General features: G+C 39.1%; 2 protein-coding genes across 2 annotated transcripts in view; one reads left to right on the top strand and one right to left on the bottom strand.

The window, feature by feature from the left end:
- Positions 1-21760, bottom strand: part of mtor (mechanistic target of rapamycin kinase) — a 62412-nt gene that overhangs the window by 18832 nt on the left and 21820 nt on the right. Inside the window, exons 29-37 of the mRNA XM_089013259.1 lie at positions 11455-11530; positions 10561-10700; positions 9422-9522; positions 8919-9034; positions 6300-6377; positions 4410-4517; positions 3305-3430; positions 1794-1925; positions 1336-1451 (exon numbers count right to left, since the gene is read on the bottom strand). Coding sequence (XP_088869385.1) covers positions 1336-1451; positions 1794-1925; positions 3305-3430; positions 4410-4517; positions 6300-6377; positions 8919-9034; positions 9422-9522; positions 10561-10700; positions 11455-11530 — 993 coding nt within the window. The remainder of the gene's footprint in view (positions 1-1335; positions 1452-1793; positions 1926-3304; positions 3431-4409; positions 4518-6299; positions 6378-8918; positions 9035-9421; positions 9523-10560; positions 10701-11454; positions 11531-21760) is intronic.
- On the top strand, positions 17778-20322 carry angptl7 (angiopoietin like 7). Its single transcript, XM_089006270.1, has 5 exons — positions 17778-18235; positions 18813-18913; positions 19029-19223; positions 19359-19554; positions 19652-20322. The coding sequence occupies exons 1-5, from the start codon at positions 17878-17880 to the stop codon at positions 19819-19821; spliced, it is 1020 nt and encodes a 339-aa protein (XP_088862396.1). The 5' UTR covers positions 17778-17877; the 3' UTR covers positions 19822-20322.

The raw sequence follows: 21760 nt of genomic DNA, 5'->3' as shown, positions 1-21760 counted from the left end.
AGGTGATACCAGGTTACAAAGCTTAGTCACGCAATATAGAATTTAGCAGTCCGGGGGGTGTGCCACATACTACACATCAGACCTGTATTCTCTAAATTGTGTCAGCGTGTCTGTAGGAAACCAGCCCTTGACTGACAAGCTGCTCTTGTTGTTACTAACATGCACGCCTCAGACACCCTCTTGGGATGGTGAAAGGCTTTTTCCAAACGAACCAAGGTTTTTTTTTCGCCTACTTGTTCCACTTCACTGTGACTGTGACAAATGAGAAGATGTGATCCATGTCAGTGCATTTGTGTCAGAAGTTGAGAATGATTGTAAGTCAGAGCAGATCCAAAAGCATAAAAATCTAATTATCTCATCCTCCAAGATCCATCCGCTCCAGAAAATTTTGCATACATCAATTGAACTTTGGATGTGATCAGTGAACAAAACATAAATCATGTAATGACTATTAGGCATTTTACAAATGTGTAATACTTTTAAATAACTCATTTTGTTGAACTACTTAGCTCTTTCTTACAACACCTGTATTAAAAAAATGGGAATTCACAGTACCTGTGGTAACGTATGAAGGTACTTTTTTTTTCATTTGCAGCCATTCCAGAATTTATTTGGGAATTGAAAAGTATGATGTGGAGTGCCATCCCTGAATTACTTCTGGTTTTGGTTTTCCTTACAGGGGTGCCGATAAAGCACTGGTCAGACATCAGGCAATGTTTTTTCCCTTCCACAAGGGGGCAGCATTTTCCTTTTGTTCATGTTAGCGCTTTGTTACATCTTCATCTGTTGTTAAAGCGCTATATAAATCAATGTACAGTCTATGTATTGTATTGTATTTTGTACAGCCGCCCCCCTTTGAAGCTGAGATAATTCCATACACATATAACTTAGGAATTAACTCATTTTGTCTGATGAAAGAAGAGAGTCTAAGGTTTCTCACGCTGTACGCTATACGGCAGGCATTATTAGATGTGCCAAACGCGTAAGCTCAGAGGGGATTGAGCCTTTTCCGTTGCTGGTCCCACGCTCTGGAATGACCTGCAACTGAACATTTGAATGTTTTTGTAGTCCTAAAAGTCAATTTTCTGTGGGTCCTGCAATTTGAATGAAAATGAAAAATATCCTGGCACTGGAGTGGGCACATAATAGCGCACAAACACTGGTATGAAAATAAAGGAAACTGATGCAAATGAGTTCAACAGCAACTATACAACTTTGCATATATAAAGTACACATAAACCAAACGTCAAGTCAGTCAAAGAGCAAGAAGGACTGACTAGATTAGAGATTTGTATACCTTTTTTTTGGAAGTATGTTTATTTAAAAGGGACAAACCTTGCCATCAATTTGTGAAGCTCCTGTTTGTGTTTCAGGTCTTCTGCCGCGATAGCGTGCTGGGCTTGCTGCTGCATCCCTTTCACAAAATCCTGCATGTGCTGGAAGGCATCATTCTAAAGAGGCACGGAATGAACTTTAGAGGGAGAACAGTTGGGATGGTGGGATCAAAGGATTTTCAAGGAATTTATTTCAAGGAGACTAAATGTTTTTATCGACCTCCAAAGCAATCAATCATAAACCACGCATGCATGGCTAATGTTACAGGCTGTCTTTATGGCGGGACACAGTTGTTATGGGAATAAAAGTGTCTGTGGCCTTAGGTTGACATTCTGAGATAAACCGGCCGTGCTCACACAGCATATGCAAAAATAAGATGAAATGGTCCTAAAAACTTCTTTTATATTGCATTTCCAAGAAAGGGTGACCCCAAAAAAAGAGAGCTTGCTTGTGCTTACCTCTCGAGTACTCTTCCACATATACTTCATATAAGCGTAGGTAACATGGGGGTGGGCTGTGGGCAGTGGGTGATCAAGTTGCTTCGAGGGGTCGACACCCAAAAGCAGCACCAGGGTCTTATGGGCCAAAGCCTGGAAGGAGAGAGGTGACCAAGTCAAAAATGAGCAAATGCATCTCAGGAGAATGAAGAGCGGTGTCAGCAGGTTGACCGACAATCGAGCCAGACACCCAATGATGACATACTGTCATTTTGGAAAAAAATTATAGGCCTTGAGACCTTAACACACCATCATTATATAACTGTCATGACACACACTTACTGTCTCTGAGCAAATACGTTTTTAAGAAACTTTTGGGAAGTAAAAAAAGTAGAAAGACCAGTCCTGGAGGGTTATTTTCCCCTTATTTTTCCACCCCAAAATCACGACTTCATTTTCTCCAATATCCTTGCCATTGCTTTCACTTTTAGTTACATCACATTTAGTTTAATGAAGCATGTTTTGTTGTGTGTGTGTGTGTGTGTGTGTGTGTGTGTGTGTGTGTGTGTGTGTGTGTGTGTGTGTGTGTGTGTGTGTGTGTGTGTGTGTGCATGCATGTTGTGAGGCTGATTGTCTGCAATTCTTTGCTATCAATGAGAGTTACACAGAGGTTATAATTTGTGTGTTTCAATGTGGGTGCATGGGGGGATAGTTGACTGAGTGATTTCAGTTACTGAAAAGTTCAATTTTATGGACGCAAGGCCAAACATGACTATTTTATAAGTGACATCAGATGGCAAATGCAGCACCGATTCGCAATATAGGGAACAATTGCGTCTATAACCGTGGCCCTGTTCAGATGCAATCACACCCAAATAGGTGCAGATTTTTTTATAACTAAAGCCGCCACAATTGATTTGAATCAAAGCAAAAAAAGATCTGCTTAAACTGCAGACTTTTTGATTTCATTTGAGCGGTATTTACAACCCAAGTGAATGCTGTTAAGATGCAGGAATCGGAACAAAATGACATGTTTTTTTGTGGGTAAAAGTGATGGGAAAATTGTATGCTCAGAACGGATACACGTTATTCCCCGATGATGCTGTTATGATGATCTAACAGGGAGCAGATAAAAGGAACACATTTCACGACAGACGGTTGCTGTCAGATCGAAATACCTCTCTCACTGGGACAAATAGGCAAGAATGTCAGTCTCTCGATGTGCAAAACTGATAGAAACATACCCTAGGCGACTTGCAGCTGTAATTGGCGCTACAAAGTACTAACGCAAGGGGGCCAAATAATATTGCACGCCTCACTTTTCAGTTGTTAAAAAAGTTGAAATTATCCAATAAATGTTGTTCCACTTCACGATTGTATCCCACTTGTTGATTCTTGACAAAAAAAAATACTTCGCATATCTTTATGTTTGAAGCCTGAAATGTAGCGAAAGGTTGCCAGATTCAAGGGGGCCAATACTTTTGCAAGGCACTCCAAGTGACGAAACATAAAAGAATGATTCGGCTGTTTACCAGACGTCCACTCTTGCCACAGAGGCTGGCATATTTCAACCACGTCCTCATATCCTCATGGGGGCTGATCACCAGTGACCTGACCATTAAAATCCTTTGCCAATCCTCCACGATACGCTGACAACCCTGAGAGAAAAAACACACACACACGAAAAGCACGGATGAAAGGCTCTTTTGTTACTGTCTCGAAAGTGAGGCACTGAAGATATAGTTAAAGCCCTGGATTAAATCATTGCCAATATGACTGTGCAAACTATTCATTGGCATCCTCTGCTCAGATATGATTTACATGAAGAAGGCCACATTATATATATTTTTTGCATGAAAAGAACAAAATTATATATACAGTGATACCTCGGTTTACGAACCCCTTGGCTTATGAACTTTTCGGTTTACGAACGTTAAATTTATGAAAATCTTACCTTGGCATGCTCCTCCTAACGTTAGATATATATATATATATATGTATATATATATATATATATATATATATATATGTAGATATATGTATATATATATATATATATATATATATATATATATATATATATATATATATATATATATATATATATATATATATATATATATATATATATACAGTAAAGTCTCGTTATATCGATATCGATATCGATATCGGATATATCGATAGTCCCGGTTATATCGATACTATTTCTATGCACTCACGGAGAAAATTACATGCAAACAGGGTCGGATATATCGATAGTCCCGGTTATATCGATATTTTTTCGGACTCCCTTGAATATCGATATAACGAGACTTTACTGTATATATATAGGGCCAAAACTACCAGCAAATTTTAGTTCGCTGACGAAGCCTCTTGGATGACAAGCGAAACATCCGACACCTTCAAAGAAGTACAGATGACGGCTGAAGAAACCTTTTCATCGATTTCCGATAGACTGCAAGGACTGCTGGGAAACTATTCATGTAGCCTTGTGGGCATCAACTGGATAATGTTTGGCATACAATGCTGCCCTTGAGCCACAGTAGCCTTTTCAACATCTGCTTTAAGATGCATTTGTGGTTTGACACGTGATTTGTGTATTTGTGTGCATGCATCACATTGAAGGGCTGAGGTTACCTGAAGCCTCTCCCACCATGTTTCCCGAATGATGTCCCTCCTCTCGGGCACAAGCTTGTACTGGATCACCTCCTCTAGCTCTGACAACATCTGGCAGGACACCATTGCCTGGGAAACGCATGAGCATGATTGTTATGATTCATGCATGTCAATTTATGGGGACAATATACTGTATGGTTACAGTACAACAGACACGTGTAGCCCTCGCAAGGACACAGTTATTACCAGTTTCTCGTATATCAGCTTTTGAGAAAAGACATTGTGAAATTTGTCCAGAAATTACATGTCCATGTGGTCTTATATTTAATAAATATGTGGAAAATGGGCCTTTTGAATCACAAAGAACTTCAGAATGGCTGACCTCAGTTCAGCAAGCATTAAATGCTTACCACAAAGTCGTCTTTGATTTCATTTTTGGGATGGCACATAAAATTTAAGAATTATATGCCAGGGATGTGTGGTCAATTTGTATCATGAAAATTATAATTCTGTAGTCTGTGCTTAAAATATTTTCATCTCTTGTTGTATTTGGATGGAGGGCTGGATGGATGATTTACAGATTAAATTTATGTTGCATGTGAATTTTGTCTTGAAACTCAGGCGGCAGCAATTAGCCAGGTGAAGAATTAATTAGTTTCCTACTAATTGAAATGAGCTGTTCTGGGAATTTAAAGTAAAAACGTAAATCACTCCAACAACCTTGTGATTGATCATTTTAAAATACTGCACTTTTTTTCTACATGTCACACTAAATTAATGTAGTTCATTCAACTTAATATTCTCTTAAAGTTGACGATAACAATTTAGCTCGCAGAGGAAGGCTGAATTGACTTTTGTCATGAAAAATGCAGTCAGGTTCAATGATAAATCGGTGAAGTGATGATAAACAATATTTCCCATCTGTTTTATGAATGTCACAAATGTAAGCAGTCCTAGCCATTAATGCCACGACTACAGTCAGAAGGTTGCTGTTGCAGAAATGAAGCACATGGCATTAAAAAAAAAAATCCTCTTTGAAGCCACTTTAGAGTGCAGGTGGCAAGTAAAGCCCTGTTGGGTTTTGCCTATCGCTTAACAAATAATACAAAAGGTATCAGTAAAATTCCAGAACTGGTGTCACCAAAATATATACTGAGGTGCCTTGTGATACAAGTATGATCCCTTCCATGACAATGTTCAGAACTCAAATCATTCTCCGAGCAAATACTTTTCCTTCCCATTGAAATGGATGTGTATGACATTTATAGGTTAAAAAAATATCTCACTCCCCAAAAATAGCAGTCTATAATATTTGATTGTATCTGTAAAACACAATAGGTAGAGTGTAATTATAGGATTGAATCATTGATTTCACATTCTGCATTATTTGAATGGACATTGTCCTGCTGTGTTTCTTGAGAACCTGGGGGTCATATAAGACAGATGGATATATATGGATGTACATAGTACAATATATACTTTCCAGTTCATCGCAGCTCCTCTCACAGGACAAATAATTGATGATTGATCGGACTGTTCTAGTGAACATCTAAATGTATTGCTGCACAGGTCGTGTTCAAACAACAATCGGTTATTCAAGGAAATACTAAATCTAAATTCCAAACCACGTTCTATTCTCTGAAGTAATCCCCCTGGACTTTAAAGCACTTTCCCAGCTTGTAGTATCATGTCTCTTGAAATGATTCTTCAGAGATTCTCCACATTTTCATAGTCATTGTGGATGTTCTGATTGACTGTCTGGTCCTCGATGAAGAGGAAAACTCCAATTTTGGAGTTGAAGTTTGACATACACCTCTTATGACACCACTACTGAACTTTTCTAAAATATCTCATAGTCGCTTTTCACACACCAACAGAAATTCATTAGAAATAAATTATATTTCAATGTACCCCATAGGCTCGGCTGTAGCTCTCTCCAGCCATGGCTGTCAATTCGGCATCAAGGAGGTCTCTTGCTTTGTCAATGCACTGCAAAAGAAATAAATTATAATTCCAGATTGGATGTTAACAACAATGTTCTCAGAGCAAAAAAAATGCACCTTGTTACTTCATAATAATAGTTTTAAATCTGTTTGACTGGGAAAATGCACTCTGTTACTTCATAATAATAGTTTTAAATCTATTTGACTGGATATGCAGGGCCACCAAAAAGTATGTCTGCCAATGAATAGGATTCTGATTTATTTTAAAAAGGTAATATTGAATCAATATACCAGACTACAGCTAAGTTAAAATACGAAATAGCCACCGGCTTATTGCATCACCGGCTTATTGCATCAAACGCAGTTTGATGAACTGTTGAAAGAAAACCACATGATCACTTGAACAATGGATTTATGATGGTGACAGTTATCCATAAATCACTGCGGACCAAGTCCAACCAGGTCGTTTGTTTATTTGGTCACAAACTAATGTCTTTAGCTGCAGCCATAAATACAAGTTTTGTCAACTTTCAAGAAAAAAAAATATTCACATGATGGTTATAATCCAAAATGTGGCATTCCTTCTTATTAAATACTCATCTGTTGTCTATAAGTCATGTTTTCTTGAGCTGTCATTTAAAAAAAAGGGTAAAATGATGGCCGGTGACCGAGGAAGTTCTCACAAAACAGGACAAACAGCTGTTTCAGAGCAACCACCAGCAATTATTTTTCACAGGCAGGGAAAGGAAGACATAGGTGCCAAAACACCTGTGCAGGCATGCACAACAAAAGGAGAGACCGTGAGAGGGAAAAGGTGACAATGGGGAGTTTTCTTCACAATTAGGATTGTTGACACCGGAATGACTGCGCCGTCATTGGACTTGTGTCAGCCAGACGGCTCCTGATAAATGCAGTGTCTGGCTCTCATGCAATGCAAACATGATGAGCCCAGTTATTCTCCTCCGTAAATATTGGCCTTATATGCACTTGCGTGACTCCACTGACATGACTATCCCATCAAAGCATGCTATGTATGATGCTATACGAATGGTTTGGGATAAATTGCCCTGCTAGAGACCGTCTGTCCTGAAAAATGATGAAAACATGTAAACGTGAAATAAATACATGGAAAAAGAATGAGAACAGCATCAGTATTGTTCCAGTAGACTGCTGTGGCTTTGCATTACCGCAGGAACAAACAATTTACAAAGCCACCTCAAACTATTCACAGACACAGAAGCCCTCGGGAATTTGCCGCGCACGTGTCTGCATGTCTGCTTGAGCGGCAAAACATGTAAAACGTGTAAGGATTAAGAACGACATCCGCAAGACTAGACCCGAGCTGATGTTGACATTTCATCTTTCGCCCGTATTCCATCTGCTTTTCATTGCTCATTATTCATTATCAACAGCTGGGTGTCAGTAAGAGTAAAACGTCTGCTTTCCCTATTCATCTGACGCCATATCCGATTGGCCACACCTGGATCTGATCTTAGTTTGAAAGGGGGTGAGGTGGGGAGCACACAGAGCAGATCTTGGGGCTTTCGGAGTATTCAGGGGACGTGGCGGATCAAACCCACGACAGTAGTGGAACAGATAACGCGGATAGACAAATTCACTTTCATGCGTTTTTTTTTAAACCCTGATAACCTGATTTTGTGGTTTTAGTAAAGGTATGTCGAGGCGGACTCTAACCCCCAAAAAATGTGGGTATTTTAAATTACTATATTATATACGTAGTGTTAATATGAATTGGATTGATTTGGAAATAGAATAAATAAAATGGACTTTCAACACGGGCGGCCCAGTAGGCGAGTGGTTAGCATGTGCAGAGATCACGAGTTCAAGCCCCGCTCCGGCCTCCCTGTGTGGAGTTTGCATATTCTTCCCGGGCCCACGTGGGTTTTCTCCGTGTCCTCCGGTTTCCTCCCACATAAAAAAAATAAGAATATGCATGGCAAACTGATTGAACACTAGGTGTGAGTGTTTGTGCCCTGCGATTGGCTGGCAACCAATTCAGGGTGTCCCCTGCCTAGTGCCCGAAGCTGGCTGGGATCGCCTCCAGCACCCTTTGCGACCCTAATCAGGATAAAGCGGTCTGGAAAATGGGTGGATTTTTAATCACAGTTGCCATTTGAAGATGGGCCATTATGAAAGATGTCATGAAAAGTAAATCCTCCCAAAAAGATGACTCTTATTGTATGTTATCTTCCACCACATGCCACAGACAGATTCAGGCTCTAAAGTGTGTGAACCTGAAGATTGTCATTGGATGCTTCAAATGGCAGTTACACAACATTTCAACACCATATTGGTATCACTTTATTTAAATAAAAAACAATGAGGCAGTGAAGGAACGAGATATTTCGAGTCTGGAATATTCCTAGACATCTTTTGTTTCTTTAAAGAAGGTTGTCCACTGAGGTTCAATGGCTCGCTGAAAAGTTTAATGGAAATTCCAGAAACAATGAGGCTTTTGTGCATGCCTTTAGCTTTTCTAAAAATACAGCCTTCATGTACTATACAGTAAATGGGGGGTAGACGTTTGCTCCATTGGGTGTATTTCAAAGATGATGACATAACATACCTGCTGGGCTAACGAGAACAGGTCCTGATGCAAGGCGAGTACTGCTCTATAAAAGGCACCGTCATGTGTGTCTCTGGGGATCATGCATGTGTATTCTTCCATGCTATCCCAGTGTCCTAAAGGAAAATAATCAAACGCTCAATGTTTTTTTTTTCCACCTTAAGTGATCTGATTAACACAATGAGAACACAATACACGACTTGTCAGTTAGATGCTGTCACGACAGTCTTCATATTGAGCGCTTTGTTGGTTTGAGGCAAAGCCACAGACCACAAATCTCAGGCGATGCGCTCTGACTGCCGTACGTTTTTCCTCCACCATTATATATTATGTCAATGTTGTGGTTGGCCACTTCCATGTCATGCGAGGATGGGATTGTTTATATTTCACAGTCATCCATTGCATTCTCCAGCCACCAATTTGCCAAAATGTCTGCAGCTTTAAATGCATGCAATTTCCATAAAAAAAGGTGCTCGTGAGTTTAAAAAAAGTATCTGAGTTACCAAGTCCCCAAGCGGCTGCAGCAGCCATACGAGCCATCTTGGCCTGGGTTTCTTCACTGACGAGAGTCCACTCCTCACAGCACTGCTGGTGCAATTGACCCCTAAAAAAACCCCAATAACAATCAGCATAGGCCTGAGTGTGCATATACAAGAAAAATAAAGCACAACTTTAATAGTCTTATTCACACAATTTAGAAAACAGTGAAAGAGAGGTTGCAATTGTAACGCTAAACCTCAAATGTTGGGAGCAAAAAAGAAGGCTTCAATTACATTGTTTCAATTGCATTTTGTGCAGAGGCTAGTTTGATTAATAAATCAAATTTGTTGGGAGCTTGGGAAACATGCTTTCAGGAATTATTATTATTATAAATATTAATTCAACTGTACTCCCCTTTGAATGCATTTCTGGATTAGCACAAGGAAGATCTGAACAATATAAAACCTGACAGGCAACTATGTGTTCTCCAAAATCTGATCCTCATTGACTCACAACCACTTCAAATATTACATAATATTCAGACTCTTCAGGTTCTCTGAAACCCAAACCTCAGCAAAATCATTTTCTAACAAAATAAACATCATATCACTGACCAAAATGACACCATTGACAACAATCACACAAGACAGTTATATAAGTAGATAGCCATCTGTCTAGTCTAGTGTCTGAATTTCGACAACTATCCACATAGAGCATCTGGATCTTTTGGACATTACTGCCCCCCAACCCCCGTCCCCCAAGAATGCTCTTTGAGGGTGAGCTGTCGCGATGGTAAGATTTCATTGGAGTGGCTGCACCTCTAACTGGAATTGGCCGTCTGTTCATTCTTTCCGGATTGAATGACTTCAGTCAACTCAAAGAAACCTTGTTATAATCTTTTCACCCCCATCAAAAGGATTTTTGTAAGGAGATTTGGAAAGGTCTCCTAATCCAGAGATCCCGGGCATAATTAATGTATTCACACTACATTGACTTACTTATTCTCCTACATAGGACAGGGGGAAAAAACTAAAACAATCCTATGAAGAGGATACTGTATATGGTAGCGGATTCACAGTTATGCACAAAGCCGAAAGGTTAGACAGACTAGAAAGAGAATGGCGATTCAGATATCAAACTACAGGTATACATAATCACATACCATTCTCCGAGGGCCTCTAAGCAGCGCATTCTGCCAAGGATGAGCTCTGGATCCTCTTTGTTCATGTCAATCTTCTTATCGTATGCCACCAAAGCATCTTCCCACTCATGAAGCTTCTCATACCAAGTGGCTTGGATTTCCTAATCAAAAAGTGAACATATAAAACAGCATTGTTAGGACGGATGCATAATGAAACGTAAAATTAATTATATACATCTATATTTAATCTGAATAATTGTTTCTTGTTACATTTGCCTTTAGTCACTTTCCAATTCTACAACATTACATATGTCTCCATGAAGTGTGCGGGACAAAAAGAAGATGCAATATGAAGTGAGCAAATTTCTGTTCAAATCAGTATTAATTTGCTCATGTGTGCATTAGAAAAAAATGTCAATACAATTGGGAAAGTACTTCAAGTCAGACGAGTAAATGGGTTTTCCATATACTGCATTTTAAGAACAAGGTGTTCTGCTGGTACGCAGCTGGAGAGTACCCCCTAAAGAGATTGAAGCTGAAACAAGACAACCCAACAGCCCAAGTCATCAAGGTTGTATTTTATCATATAATCGTGGCATTGGTCGGATGATGGTAAATATTAGAATTTCCAAATACAATGCCAACTTGCCAAGTGTTGAAAACGAAATACTGAATTACAAATTATATTTCATTTCTCATCGGTAGGCTTACCGTTACTTTTTCTGATATATCTTGACAGCTTTTAATAAGTGTATTGCTAACATTTATCCCAACTAATTAAACCAAGAAGCAACAGATTAAAAACAACGAGTCACACATAATCATGGAAACAGGATTCTGGCGCAAAACAGATGAATTAATGCATTTTCGTAAACTTTATTTTTAGTTGATAAGGAGGGGGGAAAAAACCCTTACCAGTTCACCAAAATGTTTCATGGCATACTCCAGCACACCTGATGCGGCTTCAGGCTGCTGCAGTTTATTGTTGATACTGAAAAATAAGAAACATACAGACTTTCAGAAGATTTATACCAAAATAGTATGTGGAGCGTTTTGGGAATGAGTTTTATTAAAAACATTTTGCTTTTCTTAAGATTGGAATCATAGCTTCAATGACAACTTCCAGATACTGTGAAATTTTAATATTGATTGTTGACAATGGAATTTACATTAAGATGCACATTTTAAATCTCTGTTGTCATCCTTCAAATTGTATTTGCTTTAACATGTTGCCATATACTGTATACAACTGACAGAATTTGACATATCTGGAAAGCATAACTGCATTACCTCTGTAAGGTATGACATCATGTGGTTATGTCATGACATAATTTCTAGGACGATGTACAGCAGTACTTTGTGTTGCAAAACCAAACCAATTGGTTTTGAAAACGGATGAGTCTATGTTCATTTTGGTTTGATCGTTGTGCGGTTAAATAATAAATTCTGTGCAATAAGATAATTGATGTTGATGAAATAACATTGGGTTTGCTTGCAAATCACTGGGCGGTGTCTTAGCCATTCTGGTTGTGCTAAATGGACACCATCTCCAAAAATGTGGAATGGCACATTGCATTGGGGGATGTGGTGGTCATTTTAGGCAAATAAATATAGAAAGAAATAAAGGAAACAAAAACAAAGACATGCTGTTTATTTGTCGAGGAAAATGACACAAATTTTCCAGGCATGGGATTTGTGGATCGAGTCAATTTGTGGAGGAATTTAAATGTGTCGTGTTTGCATTCATCTGCCATTTAACGTGGGTCAAAACAGGGATTTGTGGATTGAGTCAATTTGTGGAGGAATTTAAATGCGTTATGTTTGGCAATTAGCGTGGGTCAAAACACGACAAATTCAAATTAAATTGCACTTATAAAATATCCACCAGAGGGTACTGGAACTGCACACATTGAAATCAGTCTGGCCTTTTTAACAGAGTTGGTTTAAATATGATGACATGACAATTAACGATATTGTGGCCATATCGATATCGCAATATCGTTGCTAAGGTAAATCCCTATTCTGCAAAGGTATGTAGATTAGACTGTGATATAATCAGAATGAGTGACATTTGCCACACTTTTCATAACATTATCTTTTCATGTGGATGTAGTTTGCACATCATGAGCTGTACGACATCTGGAAAGACTCCTGTGAAGGACAACTGCACTATACCGTATTTCCTTAATGGCAAAGCCCATGAGAAATCACAGTCAAATCATCTATAAAGTGAAGTGCTCGAGAAACGACTGCACGCAGTGGAGTTCCCAAGGACGGTGGCCGAGGAACGCCTGAGCATGTTTGTCAGAAATGACTTTTGAGACAGAGCTGAGGTCCCAATGTGATGAAAAATAGTTCTACATGTGAACAATGCAAATGATCTTCAAGCTGCTGTGACGGGTTAAATTAATATGCACACTGGGAATTGACTTGAAACCAAATGTAACCAACTGTCAGTGATGTGAGCGCTCCACTGAACTCTGAAATGATCATCTTTCATCAGCAAAGTTAAACCAGAGCACTTTTTTTAGCCAGAGGTTCAGAATTCAAAAAATATATAGACTGCAGACAATGTAAAAAATCAAATTGGAACCATCTTGTAAATATAATTAAAATATAAAAGAACACCAGCAGAGAGAGTAACAAGCTAAAAAAACATACGCCGAGGATCACTTATGCAAAACAAAAGATAATTCAGATATGAATTAATATATCTACTGAGCAACGGGGAATCAGTATTGCGTAGCAAAGAGGCAGCTAAGTCAAAATATGCTAAAATTGCTCAATCGCGGCTTTTCATCAAATGAGACAATGGTGCAGAAGACTCTTTTCTCCTCGTGGATCCTGTAGATTTAATTGGCCCCACAGCTAAAACCATCTGGCTGCCAGCTTCCACAACACATGCAGGCTAATCACATCCACATGACAAGACTCAAACATCATGTTCTTCATCTCAACGATTCGCATGGACAGAACTTCATGACTCGTGTCAAGAATCTCTTTTGCTCAAGATAAAAATCACTATGGGGCAAGATTTCCTAGAGTCTTCGTCCTGAATTGTGAAGTGACGTCCGACGGTTGAAACTCTGTCCAGTCCAACTTTAGAGTTATTAAATATTAAGGCAAAATTTGAAACTGTGCCGTTTATGCAACATCAATTACTTTGAGGGTGAATTCCTTCAGGATTATTGGCAAGTGAGTCTTTTCCGAAAAGAAAAGACGGAAACTGACACCAGTTGTAAAGAGGAATGGCAAGTCAATTGACAAACGAATGTAAAGAACATAAAGAAACCTGAGAGACCATTAGGTTCAAAAAGGACAATTTCAGACCATTTCGAAATATATTGGTCTCAAGACTATTGTCGCCCATTTACCAGATTTGTTTTTCAGACTCAATAACTGAATATTTATTGCCCTTCTGATTCCAAAAACAGACCTTTGCTCCACTTTTGTCCTTTGAATAGTCAAAGGAAAATATGACCGCAGTATACTTGCTGTAAAATGAAATAACAAATCGTCAAAATCCGGGCCTTCCACAATTAATGCAACGACTGTAATGCTGAATAAACCAATGCTCGACTGTGAACAAAGTATTTAATTTCATACAATTGATCAGATTTCAATCAAGTCATACTAAAAATGGAAGAAAGTGCGACACGTGCCTTATGTCATAATTAGAAATCTGTACTTTATGCAAAGCCAACACAAGATGAACACCAGACTTCACTACCGAACCAAATTTAATTCGAAAGAAATCCTTTTCATCCCTGATATCCGAGGCCAGCCAAATGGACATTGAAAACGGAACGGAATCAAACTTTTGAAAGGTGAACTGGCAAAGTACATTCAGAAATGAATACTGATCCGACAAATGGATATCCATTTGCGTGATAAAGGTTTAAAGGCTATTTTTACATTCAAAAACTTCAAGTGACCAGTTGCGGTTGTTCCTCAGTCCCTTGCCCAAAGACAGCGAGCTGGTTTCAGCTCCAGCACAAACCACAAATCTCTTGAGGAAAAGTTCATGAAGGGCTATTTATACAGTAACGTGGATCAGGGTTCAGCAACTTTCACATTTTTTTACGACAGTATACCCTCACACATACTGATCCATGGCAAGCCAAAACATTGAGTGTCCTCCTTCAAACCGTGACAACTTTAATTAATTGTAGATAACTTATGCTATATTTGTCGAGGAAGTTTATCCTAGCTACTGGATTGGAGGATGTCAAACTGTTTGCTGATGGAGCAGCTTGCATATGCTCTATAACAGATACCAGCTGGCAGCCATCACGAGTTGATGCCACCAGGACACTTGAGGCTCTGCCAAGGCATGAAGTCAGCCACTCAGACCTACACAATGTCCCCAGTGTATTCGTGTAGTCTTCCACCTCATGGAAAAGAGTATCATAGTATCTTAGAATAGTTGATTTAAGCCAAAGAAGGTTTAAGTGGGTAACAGATCATTGTTGCATTTGTATTTCCAATGAAGCCCAATGCAAGTCGACAGTAATTATGGTTAATCATATTTAATTTAGGATGTGATTTGTCTGCATGGGATTTGATACCTTGTTTTAAAATAATAATAATAATCCATTGCCAACTAGACAAAGTCCTAAAAAATGATTCGGCACCAAGGCTCACTCGACCTGGCATCATTACCTGGTAGTTTCAAGTGCATTGTGTCCACAAAGCTGTAAACTTTAGTTTGGTGTGCAAGTGTCCAATTCAGAATGTTAAGTCTGCATGTAGGCTCTTATTTCCACTGTAAAATCTGGAGGTGGCATGATTATACAGTTGAGTTATGTTTCGTCTGTGTAAGCTCTCAGTCGTACAGGAGTGGTCCATCGATGAGAAGGTTTCTTCAGCCGTCATCTGTACAAAAGTGAAGGTTTCGGACGTTTCGCCTCCTATCCAAGAGACTTCGTCAGCAGTTCGCTGACGAAGTCTCTTGGATAGGAGGCGAAACGTCCGAAACCTTCACTTTTGTACAGATGACGGCTGAAGAAACCTTCTCATCGATTGAGTTATGTTGAGATATCAACCAACAAAAAGTTTCAGCCGTAAAGGTGAATCAAACTGGGGTTGATGGAGAAAATCTCCACAATTAATGCTCATATCTACTAGCGTTTTTGAGGAAAAAAGGTGTACCTCAGTGTCCATCCATTGGTTTAATGAAAACCAAACAGTTATGTTACGTTAAGCTTTTGTTAGTCATCCACTATTGATGTAGCTTAATGTACACTGTGTTGCAGACAGCTTGATAGCTCACAACAGGCGGGGTATCCCGCAGACCGTCTGCAAGTCAACAAGGGCTTGACACGAAATGATAAACATCAACATATGAGCAGCTGAAGCCTTCAGTTCACCAAATCTGGTGTGTCTGTGTGGTCGGAAAAAGTCGGCACACCCAGGAATAATAAGTCCATACAAACATTTAAGGACTCGACAAGCTACTGGTTCAAACGTATATTGAGAATGCAGTGCTTATCACTGCACTAATCAAATTACTGTACATAGACTGCCAAAAATAAAAGAGATTTTTGGAAACAAATTAAAGGGAGGGGTCTGCAGTAAAGGTAGAAATTTGTTATTATGTAATTCCATTTAAAGTTTTTTTTTACACCTTATGTACTGTAATTGAAGCCACAAGTGTTCTGATGACAGCTTAGCTCCAGTGGCCAATGGTTAATAACAAAATATCTTTCAGCGCATATGGTGACAGAAAAGCCTCCGGTGAGCATTGTGGAAGTAAGTAGCATCTGAGTTAATGGATAGCTGTGTTTAAGTGCTGCTGTTTCTAAGGAAAACTGTGTGCTTGTAAACATACTAAAACAACATCCAGGTGGTTCTTGCCGTGCAAGTATCAAATGACAGAGTCTGGGTCAAGTAAAGAGGAAAGTGATGCCACTGGGATGCATTGCTGGCAAGTGAGAAGATGTGACTCAGAGTAGTTAGGCAAACAATGACATGCAGGAAGGCAAATTAATCACATTTTTTTTTCCACAAAGGAACACGGAAGCACATTAGTGACAAAAGGTCAGGATTCACGATAGCTTTAATGACCAATAATATTTTTTCATGTTACCAACCTTGCCTGTGATTATTAAGAAAAAAAGACAAAGTTAAATTATGTAAAGTATTTCACGCAAACTTGAGTAATCATTTAAAAATACATTTGCATGAAGGCAATTGAAACTCGATCGGATGTACAGTAAAGTCTCGTTATATCGATATCGGATATATCGATAGTCCCGGTTATATCGATACTATTTCTATGCACGCACGGAGAAAATTACATGCAAACAGGGTCGGATATATCGATAGTCCCGGTTATATCGATATTTTTTCGGACTCCCTTGAATATCGATATAACGAGACTTTACTGTATTTCAAAACGTCAAAATCGTCAGGCTTTCAATTTTGCCACCTGTTATTCAAGGATATTTCAGAAAATTAATGAAAAAAAAAACAGTATTTTCCGGTGTAGAAGGCGAACCTCAGCATAAGGCACACGCCCAGTTTTCCAAATAGTATAAGGTACACCACATTATAAGGCGCTACAGTAGAGGCTGGGGTTACGCACTACTTCTTTTAAAGGACGAAATGGAGTTGGTGGCTGCTGACAGTAGTTGCAAGACATGTTGTGGCTCATTATTACTTCACATATAAGGTGCACCTGCGTATAAGGTGCAGGGTCAACTTTTGAAGAAAATCAAGGCTTTTGGTGCGTCTTATGCATCGGAAAATACAGTAATTTAATGTAGATAAATGCATACTGAGTTGTGGCGTGCAATTTAGAAGAGCGGCATTCCAATTTTCAACTACTGCTGTTGACCCAGGTGTTGGCATGTTATTCCTTTAGAATTTTGTAAAATCTGCAGAGATAACTTAAAATACTGTACGAAAGATTACACCACAGCTGTAGAATCAGCTGTAAGTATGAATAAGATTTGACAAAGGTGTATTTATTTTAACTGCTAACACGAACAACCGAATTAAGACGCTAAACTTAAAACTGTAAACACCCTTGGAACTTCAGGCAGCAACCTTTGGATTCTTCTGCAGAGAAGAGGCAAAAAAAATGTAGAATAAGCGAAAATCACTTGGAAGGCAAGGTAAAGGGGCAGGGATGAGAAGGGACTTACACCCAGTGGGTTGAGCACCGGGAAGAAATGGGAGGACCCACATGCAAATACTTAAGATGCTCTGGGAGAGGAGGTCTTCAATGAGGGAATACGAGTGAGCTGCCGCTCAAAGAACTACTGAGGAACCACAACTTGACTGACTGGGCCGGAAAACGCTATCGCGACCAGAAAATATTAGAACGTCTTCAATATGCCAAAGGTCAATCTCAGCATTGTGGCAATCAGCATTCTTCTGGTAGTGGGGACATGCGCCCAGAATCCCAGGAAGACACTGAAACCACCAAAGCCAAACAAGGCTCAGTGCTGCGATGAGGTGCGTTCTCTCAAGGTTCAAGTGGCCAATCTGACCAGTCTCCTCGGGGAGCTGAGTCGCAAGCAGGAGACAGACTTGATGAATGTCGTGAGGCAAATCATGGATTTGGACAAACAGAACCGGCAGCAGGAAGCCAGGGTCACCGAGGCCGAGAGCAAGTATTCTGAAATCAACAACCGTGTGGAGATCATGCAGCTTCAGACCTTGCAGTCTGCTCCTCAGACGACAACATCAGGTGAGAGCCCATCCTTTTATCACAGATGTTAACATCTGATCAATTTATAGCAGTTCAGGACACAAGTATCCTAAAATGAACGCATTAGAATGTTTTTGTAGCTCCGCTGTATTCTTCTTTATTAAATATTTTTTTATGGAATTCTACGTTTCAATCTACATATCTGTAAATTTTGCCATTGATCATGTCATCTTTAAAACAACACAAACCCAAAATGAGGCAACCCAGGCATCAGTATCTTGATTGTGCACCCTCACAATTGTCTCACTTATGTCACCGAGATAAGGGGACACTGAGGCCTTTGGATAATGTGAGCCAATTAGACAGGAGCACAGTCCAGGATGAGAACTTTGGGATGGATTTAAGACTTCAGATTAGAGATACAAATACATTTCTACCTGTAAACCTTTCACGAATTAGGAACCATTCATTGGTAACAATGAAGTAATTAGTATTACTATGAGCAAAAAAACAGAATAGACTACAGGATTCCTTGTTATCTTTTGAGGTGGTACTTAAATCAGGACATGAAACCATTTCAATCTTTGAAGACAACTGTCAATGTTCTTTTCTCCAGATGCCATCTATGACTGTGCAACACTGTACAGCAAGAACTATAAAATCTCTGGCGAGTACAAACTTCCGAAAGATGAGTTCCTGGGAACACCTGAGCTCAGTGTGAGTAATACCGAAGTTTTCTGTGTTGAATGCACTACGTTATGGGGATCATTTTGGAACAGCATGAGGAACGTTTGGATTTTCACTCTGGTTAAGATTTTGAAAATCCTTTTAGGTGTACTGTGATATGGAGACAAACGGAGGTGGCTGGACTCTCATCCAGAGGCGTAAAGTTGGTCTGACGATATTTAACCGCGACTGGAAGCAGTACAAAAGTGGATTTGGATCCATCCGCGGAGACTTCTGGCTTGGCAATGACCACATATTCCGTTTAACAAGGCAGCCTAGTGTGCTCAGGATTGAGATGGAAGTAAGTGCTGGCAAAACCGAGTCCGCCCATTCTAAAGCGAAAAAAACCCATAACATATATGATACATAAAACACATTTATAACTACCGGTTACAGTATGAATGCACAAAGATAAGTAAAAACATTTCAAATGCAGGACTGGGAAGGAGAGACTCGCTATGCCGAGTATGGGCTTTTCTCTGTGGCCAATGAGCTGAATAGCTACAAGCTCTTACTTGCCCACTACAGAGGAAATGCTGGAGATTCTTTGCGCTACCATAACAACACCAACTTCAGCACTTTCAACAAAGACAATGACAAGTGTGTGGATAACTGCGCGGCATTACGCAAAGGTAAGTCATGACACCAACTCCAAAAACAATGGAGCAGTGACGGTTATCAAAATTGTCCAAAATAAATGTCCTCAACTCAATCTTATCTCTTTTGAAGGTGGTTACTGGTACAATTGCTGCACCGACTCAAACTTGAATGGAGTTTTTTACCGCTACGGTGAGCATATGAAGGGCACAGATGGGATCACTTGGTACGGATGGCATGGTCCCAACTATTCCCTTAAAAAGGTGGAGATGAAAGTTCGGCCAGTAGACTTCCAACCCTAAATTCTACAACTGTAGTTCCAGGATCAAGACCACACAAGATTTCACTTATACACGACAAACAAATATTGCTTTCCGACAGCTGCCAAAGGAAGTCAATTTGTTGAGAATTGCCTTGATGAGGTGCAATTCAGTTGAATGTTTTGTTGTTATTGGGTGTTATTTTAAATTGTAGTTGTGTTTCGTGTATTTATCAGTAAAATATTGTATTTTAAATGGATGCTCTTTTTCCACTCTACCACATGGGTGGCTGGACTATGACTCATTTTTAGTACTTTTTTTCCTGCATTGATGAATATAATTTGTAAAGGGTAGATAAGATATATCTTTCAAGTGTGGGTGAATCCTGATTTCATCGCATCGTTTTATTCTTGGAATGGGACCATTTTAATTTTGTTGCATTTTATTTACAAATTATTGATGTCTGAAATTTGTAAAATATGTACAGAGCTGTAAGTGTGCTGTTTTTATGCAACAGAAAATAAACATATTTTTTAAAAGAAATGATGTGCATAACTCGCCTCTAGCTTTTCCGGCGTCTGTGGCTCCGTAGATTTGAAACGTGACTAACTTAATGCATACCACAGTATTCCAAACCTATTTGCTTTGTCTGACTGACCTCTGACTTGGACATGTGGTCACCTCCTGACAGAAGGTTCTAAGGTTGCTTCCACAGGAAGGAAGACCACCCAGTTTTTTTTTTACAATACTGATATGCTTACAAACAAATAAATACATTAACAAATAAAAAAGCTCCTGTGTCTGAGAAGGCAAGCTTAAACAGATTATGTATTTTCATTTTACAAGGTGATACAATAAACATCTAATTAAGGTTGTAATTGTATACCTTCCCTTTTGGAAAAATTTACCAGTCGAATTAAGTCGGAATGTGGCAGAAGACGGTCTAATCCAAGTCTATAAAAGTAATCAAACTGGTGAAAACGACTGAAATAACATTGTGGAAAATATTCTAGTCATAATGACACTCTGGACCGCGTTGGGTCTCATATTTTCCAACTAAAATTGGCTTGACCAAAAATGCATCCTCATTGTATATAAACTGCATCTGGTGTGGGATGTGATTTTATTATTGGTTCTTGGTGCTATACTTAGCACATTAGTGAAAGAGTCATTTGTACCATATAAACATTACCAAGTTTGATCATTATAATGGAGATGGAACAAATATGGTTAATGAGTAGCATACCACGGCAGTTGAGGATAAGGGCAAAAAGGTATTCTGAAATCAAATACAGTCATGAAAACAAAAACCCTTTTACAGGCCAAAACATCAAACGTGAACTTTGTCAAAATGGACAGCCACAATCAAAATAATGACTGAACTTTTTACACATTTGTCGTGGGTAATGATTGTTGTATTGCGTTCAAATTTGGGCAAAAAGATTCATACGACAGAATAAAATGCCCAATCGTAAAAATAGTAATAAGGTCATGAACACGCGCAATGACTACTCACTTTTTCAAGCACCAGCATGCTGCCTTCAATATTATCAGAATGGCGATCAGATACTGCGTGTGATTTTTTTTTCCGAAATGAAGTCACGACTCATTAGAGACAGGCTTACAAAGTGTTTCTTGCATACCAGACTATATATTTTGTTTTTTATGGGAAATTGTGAAGAGGTGAGAACCAGATGGGGATATTGAAAACACTAGACTGCCTGTTACCATCATTCATCATCATCATCATCATCATCATCATCAAGGCTCTAGAGAAATTGCAAACAGCCCCCACAAGTGCAGGTACTCATAGATGAAAAAGGGGCAATTGTTCCATTAGATGCCTGGAAAACTGCTTTATGTATGCCATTCCGAAAACAAAGAAATAAATGCAAACACAAATGGGTGGAAACCGTGATGCATTATATCTAAAGGTTATGGAACTGATGGCAAGCATTTTGTAATTGGATCTTTTTTTTTT

The sequence above is a fragment of the Hippocampus bargibanti genome, linkage group LG01 (assembly GCF_051943395.1).
Source record: "Hippocampus bargibanti isolate YZ-2025 linkage group LG01, ASM5194339v1, whole genome shotgun sequence".
Taxonomy (NCBI): domain Eukaryota; kingdom Metazoa; phylum Chordata; class Actinopteri; order Syngnathiformes; family Syngnathidae; genus Hippocampus; species Hippocampus bargibanti.
This window is presented reverse-complemented; position numbering and strand designations above follow the sequence as displayed.